The sequence below is a fragment of the Hipposideros armiger genome, unplaced genomic scaffold (assembly GCF_001890085.2).
Source record: "Hipposideros armiger isolate ML-2016 unplaced genomic scaffold, ASM189008v1 scaffold_60, whole genome shotgun sequence".
Taxonomy (NCBI): domain Eukaryota; kingdom Metazoa; phylum Chordata; class Mammalia; order Chiroptera; family Hipposideridae; genus Hipposideros; species Hipposideros armiger.
The window spans coordinates 4564622-4574519 of record NW_017731410.1 but is presented as its reverse complement, the minus strand read 5'-3'; the positions used below and the strand labels follow the sequence as shown (position 1 = coordinate 4574519).

Genomic DNA, 9898 nt, shown 5'->3' with positions numbered 1-9898 from the left:
TGTAACTTGCAATGTGACCAAAATGTATATAGGTACACACAGATCATATCTGTAATAAATTGAAAATGGTATAAGTAATTGCTATTTAGAAGGTTTTGCAAAGTTGAGTCCAAAACAAACTTTGAACTTACAAAATAAATAAATAACAAAAAAAGAGTGATGCCTGGAGCCATCCATCTATGGCACACACTGTGGGTCCAGGACAGGGGTTAGCTCAGCCAGGATTTCTCAGCCTCGGCACCACTGGCATTTTGGGACAGATAATCCATTGTCTGGGGGGCTGTTCGGTGCCTCGTAGGCTGATCACCAGTATTGCTGGTTTCCACCCACTAGGTGCCAGCAGCACCCTCCCCCAAAGATCTCCAGGCATTGTCAAATGTCTGAGGGTTGGAGGTTGGGGGGCAAATCACCAGATCAAAACCCACTGATATAAGTAAGGAAGCGCCACCAACTCTCCATCTTAGCTCTGGCAGGGGCCAGCAAGCTGTGAGGGGTGCAGAAATCCGAGCGTGTGCCCTTCTAAGGGAGGCCGTGCCTATTCAGTCGGGAATCCAGAAGGATATAGCCTGATTTTATAGGAAATTAGCAGCTCATTCAAACTTAAAACACTTTGTGGGCCACACCGTGCAATAAGCGCTTCGTGTCTGTGGGTTACACAGGGGACAGCAAACTCTTTTGGTAAAGGGCCAGATGGTGAACCTTTGGGGCTTTGTGGGAGAGAAACCCTCTGTCACTACTACTCAGTTCTGCCTTTGTGGGGGACAGCAGTGATAGATGCTGTGTAAACAGGGGGCTGTGTTCCAATTAAGCTTCATCTATGGACACTGAAATTTGAATTCCATAGAATTTTTCATGTCTTTAAACATTATTCTTTCTTTGATTTTGCTTTTTGGCCCATGGGCGCTACAAAACAGGGCCCAGATTTGGCCCAAGAGCCGGTTTGCCGAACCCTGGGCTGGAGAGTGCCTACAGAAGTAAGGAGGGACGTGCTGGAAAGGGGACAGAATCCCTTGAGATGGTCAGCAGACTGGTGTGGGCTTTCCCCACACAGCGGGAGGCAGAAGCAGGGGTCACGGGGTCCATGCTGAGAAAGGAGCCTCTCCTTCCTCACCTCTCCAGATCTCCTGCCTCTTTCAAAAGCCCCCTGCATGCTGTTTTTACTGTTTTACTGCTGCCTGCTGAGAAATCAGAATGAAGGTATCACCTTTGTTTGTTTGTTTTTTTTACTCACAGATGGGATTCTCTGCTGTTCTTTTAAATGTTATGGTGTTGTTGTAAAAGAAAGGCCATTAATGGGCACTCACGTAGTTATTTGCATGGTTCCCAGAGCCCCAGAAAACTTTTACAGGGAATTTTATCAGTTTGTAATGATCTTGCGAAAGCACAGGTTTTCCTGTTTGTGTCCTCCCAGTGGCTCTTTGGCAATAATAGAGAGAGAACAGATGGCCTTCTCCAGCCACAGACACAACCCAGGATGCTGGGAATGGGAACAGTTCCTGACTCGATCCCAGGAAAGGAAGGTCACCAGTGACTTCTGAGCCTTCAGGCCTGTGTCCTGTGAATCTGCTCTGAACAGCCGCGTGTGGCCACAGCACAAGCTTCTGAGGTCCCTGGGAAAACGGCTCCTCTTACCGACAGGAAATGCTGACTCCTATGAAACTACTTCTGTCCAACCCTCTAGAACAAAACAGAGCCCCAATTTCTCAGGGCTCAAAGGTAGCAAAGTAAATATGGAAAATGATCAAAGGAGGCTGATGGGAAGGGGGGGGGAACCAATGAAAAGAAAAGAAGAGTTAAAAAGATGAGAAGCTGCTGGATGTGGTGGGGGAAAGCAGAAGATAGGAGGCAGGAAGGAAAGTGAGAAAAGGGAAGAAGAAATGAAACAGGGAGGGCCAGGAGGGCGGCAATCGCAAACCATCCATCATGAGACTCGGCAGGCTTTAATGAAAGATTAAGGGAAGGGGAGCAGACGGTAACAGCTTCATCTCTGAAACCCACTCACAGGAGCCATTGGGGACCCCTTCTCCCTGCCCAGTCATCAAATTCTTGGATTTTAGCTTCAAAAGCCTCATCCAAGTGTGAGACAGACAAGATCAGCACTCATTCCAGGTACCCTCTCTCCCCACCCACCTCATACAGAATTTGAGACGATCCCTCCGCTGCAGGTAGGCAGAGGGTAACAGGAAAGAGCAGAACAGTGTGGGCACAAGGCTAGAGCCTCTCTATAAGTTCACAAATCCAACAGCAGCAGTGGAAAGGACCCATCTGGGACTCTGGGGGACAGGAGGCTCATAGACGTGCCCAAGTCCCAACCATGTGGGTGGATATCAGGGCCGGGGGCTCAACACAGCTGGGAACCAGTGTACACCTTCTGTTTGGTCCCAAGACAAAGGGCAGTTCCCCAGTGCCCTGCCACAGGCTCCTTCTTTCCTTGGTTTACCAGAGGTCACTGTTCTATAAACTAGGAGTGAAGAATTCATGGGGGATGGGGGTGGTGCAGTCGATTTAATGAGGAGAGAGAGAGCTTTGGGGGAACAACCCCACCTGTTTGGCCTGTGGTCAGGATGCAGCCATCACCAGATTGGGCTGCAGTTACTTCAAAATGTCAGGGTCCTGGGCTAGAAATTTTAGTCATAGGGGAAAAAAAGCAATGTTTTTGCACAGCAGAGCTGCTGGCCTGTGAAGTTCATGCCTGTTACACAAGTACTGACTTCTCAAACGCTCCTAGAAAAAAAATACCATCAGCCTTTCTGGCATGGCACCTTGGCCATCCCTCATTGCCTAGCCTCTCCCCATCTCATCAGGCTCTCAGCACCCTCCCACAATGGCCAGATGAGTCACAGCCATGCGCATTAGGAAGTCATCTGACACCACTGTCATCAGGGTACAAGCCCAGTGCCAGTCCTAAGTTCCTGGGTCTCAGCAGCTGACTCCTGCCATCAGCACTTAGGCGAAAGGCTCCACTGATTGTCATAAGCTCTATGCTCAGCTCAGGCAAAGGCAGGGGAATCCTGGTGCTGGAGCAGCAAACTTGCTCAACATTGCATGTTCCCAGGTGCTGCTCAGCTGCTTCTGGGCGAAGGCCTTTGAAGGGTGTGTTCAGTAAGCATTCCTGGGCTCTGAGTCATCACAAGGTTCAAGTATGAAAGCCACTGCTGTGTTTGGTGCCTTTATACTCCAAGGTTTGGGTGCAAGATAGAGGGGCAGATAGGGCTTCTGGGAACTGGGCAGTGGTCTGGAGAGTGGGGCCGACTGACTGGCATGGTTTACAGTCCATTCCCCAGCACCCTGCAGAGGCCCTCCCTCAGCCCTGCATTTACCAGCAGCCAGTGTGCTATGGACGAGGGGCACGGGCCCTGAGTGGGGGTGCTGCTGCGACACTTGAGATTTAATGAGGATAATGAGGAGCTGCAGGCACACCGTCAGGGAGGCCACTCCACTTCCCGCCCTGTGTTGAGGGAGAAACAGAATCTCACAAGTAAGATTTCAGGGCTAACTCAGAGGGGGAGTCCGGGAGCTCAGAGGAGGCCAAGGTGAAGGGAGAGAGGCTCTCTCCTTCCATCAGACTGCCAAGTGCCACCTAAACAACTGTCCTCTGGCAGCGGGGAAAGTCTCTCAAGGAACCTGAGGAGCAGCCCCAGCAAAGGCTGAGATCATGACCCAATTCATAGGGAGGGCCAGGTACACCCACTGCAGGGGTCCACTATCCCTCCAAGTTAATCGGTCAGAGGCCTAAGTGAGAGTTTATTATCTGGACAATAGAAAATAAACTGTTTTTCCTATGCAAAGCACTCAGGCTTATCACCATCCCTTCTTCTTCTCAGGCAAGTTATATATCTGCCAACCAAGCTCAACTAACCACTCAGGGGCATGCGTGACTTTCTCTAACACAAGCAGGGTGGGGAAAAGACAAAGGAAGCTCTTCTGATCAAGTTGTGATATCATGGTCTCTGTAAGAGTCACCCACACTGAGACAGAGGGATTCAAGCCATCGTGGCATCTATACTTCTCTTTTGGTTTGGTCTGGAAGTTCTTCAGACATGAGCAATTCTCTAGTTATCATCAAATTTTTCAAATATGGATTTGGTGCTTCTTCCTCACAGAGATGGTCTGGCCCTAAGCTTTGAGCAGAATAAGGGAGTTGCTCTTCAGCTTCTGAGAAGGTCCCCTCTAGCATTCCAGAACACAGATGTTGGGATTTTCTGGAAGGAACCTCGGTTGAAATGGAGGGTTCCACGAAACTCTCCCCGAGGGAATAATAAGGCCTGTAGGGGGAGGTCACATATTCATTCTTTTCCCCTCCCAAAATTTTTTCCTTAGCCTTTCCAGAATCCTCTGTGGAAAATTCTTCTAGAAAATTCTCAAAGTTCACCACCAACCTGTCAATAAAGTCTTTAGGGGCAGAATATGGTTTTAGAATCCTGTCTTCTTCTGTGTTCAGAGAGTCATCAAACTCATTCAGATTTAGCTTATCCTGGAAAAGAGAAAGGGACACCTACATATGATGTAACCAAAAGCTCATTAGGCTTGGGACGCCCAATGCCCCACCTGTTAACCAACCCCCCATATTCCTCCCAGAGACCAGAAGTGGTGGCCAATCTTCTCTATGTGCCCTTCAATAGGAGCTTGGCAAGAGTGGCCCATTTCCTAAGAAAGAACACACTGTACTCAAATAATTTCTTCTTTTAGAGAGCTCAAGGCTATTTTCCACATGATTGTACACTCACAAAAACCCAGTTGAGATGGGAGCATCAAAATTGGAACTCTTACAAATGGCAAAAACACAATCATAAAGACAAATGACTTGCCCAACATCACCAGAAAATCAAAGGTGGCCCTATGTCGTCTTTGTGTCACCAGAGCCTACCTAGCCCAGTGCCTGACGTATAGTAAGTGACTAGTAAGTGCTCGCTGTAGAGGACAGACCTACAGACTATTCCAAAAGCATTTTAAACATCAGACAATGCTTCCTGTTAATTCATTTACCCTTTTAATAACTTTCAATAAGTAGGATAGTAGATAGCATAATATAAGACTGATAAAGGAGAGAAGAAAATAGAAATCAAAATAACAAAAATTAAAGTAAATAATAAAAATGTCATGTTAAAAAGAGACTTCTGAATTGAAACAGAGCTAATATTAAAAATTCCTGCATCAAGAAATACTGGCAACACAACGTCCTCCACAACTAGACTGAAGAACAAAAAAGACAGCAACTTGTCTGTTCCCCTTCCCCCAATTCCCCAGCACTGTTCTCATCCCCTAATTCCCCAATTAAAAAAAAAAAAAGAAAGAAAGAAATACTGGCAACAATATTTCAATAGTAAGGATTTAAAAGCTATATTTGATTGGACTTATTTCTACTTAAGCAAGAAGCTAAACCTTAAAAATTTCAGAACAGTTTCAATTTAAAAACTTATGAAAAAGGAAGTTTCTAGTAATGATTAATCCACTAAAAAAATGCATTGCCATTTAAAATTTGATTAAAATTTCCCCAATCTGAGAAAAACAAAATGAGGCAGCCTTCTCCAGGCTTCGGGCATCCAAGCACATAAGCGTCCCCTCCGAGTCTCCAGGTGGTCTCTAGATTAACTTGCTTTGGCTGTATTTTAAATGGCCTCAAATCTTATAGTTGGGCTCTCTAGCTCTGTAACTAGACAGTCAGGCCCATAAGGTAGGGCCAGTGGCTTTCCTCCATGGCATCCTTTGTAGGACCAGTTGCATGCCCAGCACACACTGGGTCCTCTTAAATCTGTTGGAGCTCTTTCCTCTTGTCCAAAAAATGAGGTCAAAGTCATTCCAAGAAGGCTGGTTCCAGCTATTCCTGGGGGGTTTTACTGTCGAGTTGTCTGTGTGAACCCTGTTCAAAGCTCAGCCCGGCACTGCTCCCCACCTCCATCACCCATGTCCACCTCCCACGATTATTTCCTCAACAAAACCAGCAGTGTTTACCTTAAAATCATCTTCATGCCATGTGGCTATACTGCTTTTAGCAGGGTTGGGGACATCAGGCCAACACAGATGCTTCAATTTGCTGATAAAAGATTAGATTTTAAAACAGAAATGAGTCCCAGAAGGATCTGGCTTGGACAATATGGCGGAGCCAAAAGCGTGGGGCTTTGCTAAAGAAAATTGTGTGGCTCTCTATTAAATAAGGGCAAGCCCCTGGCCTCCTGACTGAAACCGGGAAAGCAAAATAGGGTGTGTGTGTGTGTGTGTGTGTGTGTGTGTGTGTGTGTGTGTGTGTGTGTGTGTGGTGGTGGGGGCTGAAATTACAAGTCATCAATGGGACATGATAGGAAGAGACCTCTCCACACGTAAAGCTGCTATTCCTGCCCTTCCCACTCTCCCACCCCTGCATCTCCCCACCTGGTCCTGATGCCAGAAGCCATACCATCACAGAGCCATTTCTTTGAAATGTATTCTCTGGGAACACTAGTACTCTAAACCTTATATGCTATATACACTTTAGTAATGATTCTCAAGGCTTTGTCCTATCCAGCAGCATTAGTATCACCTGGGAGCTTGTTAGACATGCAAAGTGTACAAGAATTTGTGCTGGTGACTTGGCTACAACCTGCATTTGGGAACCGAGGTTGACATGAGCTTGACCATAACTAAGCACAGCTGCTTGGCAGAGATGGCCCACAACTGTTCAACTCTGTAGAGAATGGTCTACCCGGAAGGAACCTTTGACCATCCACGTAGCATGAGGCTCTCTGGGGAGAGAAAGCACAAGACCCTGAAGACAAGCTTCCATCTCCAAAGTGGCCAGGACAGGCAGGACAAATGCCCCTGTCACCAGCCTTCCAAAACTGTTCCACAAGCAAGGAACAAGTCTGTACTGGGCACATGACTGGCCAGAACTCTAAATTCATGGGTATTCAGCTCCCTGCTGTGCCTGGGAGAGAAGCTTGTGGCCTTGAGGCCTCCTGCGACTGCCAGGAAGCCTCTCTAGACATTGAGAGAAAAGACCTTCTCTCCCCAACTCTAGTCTCAGATGCCGAACCCAGCAGATAAAGCCTATGGGGCAGCTGGCACTCCCCTGGCCTCCAAAGGACTAAGGCCTGTGTGGGGGGCTGTGGGGAGTGAAAGCCCCCTTGTTTGGTCAGAATTCTGATGAGCTGCAGGGTATGGCACATAACAAACTCAATAAATATGTACCAAATAATAAATGAACAAACACCTCCTTCATGGTGGTGTGCCCTCTTCCACCCAGGATGCCTCCTGCCCCTTTCCATCCCTAATTTTAAAGGCACATGCTTGGGCTATACACTCACATGGGTTTTTTGAGACCATATGCCACCGTCAGGATGATGAGAAAAAGTAGGCCTCCTCCAACCAGAGAAATTATAAGACAAACCTCAAAGACACCTTTGAGAAAAGGAGAACAGAATTTAGTATTAGTAGGAGGCTTAGCTCCTCACTCTTTTGATAAAAATCAAAGATTAACTTTTTCTTCCAGTAGCTTTGGCAACACATTCCTTATTAGTTTTCTTCCAATTCATTCAATTAAAAACAAACAAACAAACAAACAAACAAACAAACAAAAACTTGGTGTTTGTGGCTCCCCATCCAGTTCTTTTCTCCCTGAACAATATTGACAGACATTGTGTTAACCAGATTCATCCTCCAACTTCATTCATTTAGTGAATATTTATTGAGCACTTATGATTTGCCAAAAACTATTCAGGGTAATAAAACAAACAGCAATAAGCAAGAACTATAAGATCCCTGATCTCATGGAGCTTGCATTCTAGTAGAAGGATTCAGACAATAAATAAAATAAGATTGTTTCTGGTAAAACAGAGCAATAGGGAGTGACCAAGGTAAGGTGGGAGGAAGGTTAGCAACATTAGATAGGGCGGTGAAGGAAGATTTCTTTGAGAAGTGAAATTTGCGCTAATATTCATAATTAGAAGGAACCATCACGCAAAAATATGGGGAAAGCATTTCAGGTAGAAGAAACAGCACATGCAAAAGCCTTGAAGCAGGAACAAGTTAAGGAACATAAACAGAAGCACAAAATGGTAGGAGATGAGGTCAGTAAGGGATAGATGATGAAGGATCCAGAAAGCTATAGGAAGGAGTTTAGATGATATTTAAAATACAACAGAAGCCACTGGTGGGTTGTAAGCAGGAGGTCTAGAGTTTTATCTTTTGCTGTTATGTGGAGAATAAATTGTAGAAGATCAAAGATAAAAGCAGAGAAGTCTATAATCTGTAGACCAGGGGTAAGAAATTTCTAGGCTCTAAGGCAGGTTCTTGCCTTATTTAACCCTTTGAGAAAATGCCATCGCACAATGCAATTTGTGCTTAGTGTGAAAATACAACATGATTTTGAAAGATTTTAAAGAGCAACATCAAAAAGAACTCCAAAAAGGCAATGTGAGCCCATAAAAACAGAACATGCTTTTTACATAAAAACATACGCTGTATTCACATGTTCCAGAATCATAAAGCTATATCTATTCTCTTGAAAATGTGATGAGCAACAGGCTTCCAAGAATACTTAAAGTGGACTATTTTTAGCTGTTACCGCAAAATTTGGACATGTTCCTTCACTTTTAATATAAAAGGTTGTTCATTCCTTAAAACAGTTTTAATATATCTTTAAAATCAAATCTCTTTCACACAATGTCTAGGAAAAAATTAACATATTTCTCTGTTTCTCCCATTCTCCTACTTTCTTCCTCATCTCCCTCCTCATTCCATCTTCTTTCCCTCTTGAATATTCCGCATAATCGTCATATGAAACTACATTGTATTTTACATTTTTGTTATATTTACTAAACCATTTTTGCTCCCTACTTTTTAATGTAAAAGCAATAAGTAGAAGATATTATATACTTTTTTTGCTTAAAAACTTCATAAATGATGATGGTGCTTGTTCAAACAATGTTTTCCCTTCACGGCCCCGCTGTGCAGTAACCTCTGACACACAGAAGCTGGTAACAATGAACTTAGGGACAGCCTTGTGGCAGGTGCTGGTTTGGGGCTGAGAGTGAAGTTGGTATTAACTCCATCCCTCCTCCTCAGGGTGATATAGGGCCACCCCTGAGGAAGAAGCAAAATGACTGGGCTTTCAAATTCAGCTTTGCCTTCTCTACCTATTCACTCCTCACCCCTATGTTTCCAGAAAGGTCAGTGAGCCAGAGAGCAGGTGGCTCTTCTCACTTAGGTACTGCCCTTCCATTGGGCTTCCCTCTGCCTTCAGCAAGCAGCATCTCTGACTGGGCTAAGGGAAATGGCAAGGAGACGTACCCAGAGCTTGAAGGAAATACTCACTAATTGACAATGTCTTGAAGTTTATCCTGGTGCCGTTGGTTCCCCCAGCATGGGTACTGGCCATGACATGAACAGTGTAAGAGGTCTTTCGTGTCAGGGACTCCAGGCCATACTGTAGGATGCTGGAGTCGACTGTCTTGGCTAAAGGAAAAACAGAAGTCAAACACCACCATCAAGCCCAGCTGAAATTGTGCTTTAGCAGGTTTGAAATAAGAGCACTAGAACCTATACATCTAAAGTTGGCCATCTCACACGCCAATCTCCCTATGCTTAAAATTAGCCTAACAAGATGAATCAAAGACCTAAATATAAGAGCTAAGACTATAAAACTCTTAGACGACAACACAGGGTAAATCTACATGGCCTTTTGGCAATGGTTTCTTAGACATGACACAGAATGTGCAAACAACAACAACAAAATAGATTAAACTAGACTTAATTAAAATTAAAAGCTTCTGTGCATCAAAAGACACTCTCAAGAGAGTGAAAAGGCAACCTACAGAAGAAGAAAAAAATATATGCAAGTTATGTATTTGATAAGGAACTTATATCCAGAATATATAAAAAAACTCTTATAACTCAACAACCAAAAGAAAAACAACCCAATTTT

General features: G+C 44.8%; 1 protein-coding gene across 1 annotated transcript in view; it reads right to left on the bottom strand.

Annotated features, from left to right (window-relative positions):
* Positions 1–4000: 4000 nt before the first annotated feature.
* The window catches only part of IL31RA (interleukin 31 receptor A), a 63403-nt gene continuing 57505 nt past the window's right edge, over positions 4001–9898 (bottom strand). The window contains exons 13-16 of the mRNA XM_019641433.1: positions 9289–9429; positions 7281–7374; positions 5953–6034; positions 4001–4474 (exon numbers count right to left, since the gene is read on the bottom strand). Of these exons, the coding sequence (XP_019496978.1) occupies positions 4001–4474; positions 5953–6034; positions 7281–7374; positions 9289–9429 (791 nt within the window). The remainder of the gene's footprint in view (positions 4475–5952; positions 6035–7280; positions 7375–9288; positions 9430–9898) is intronic.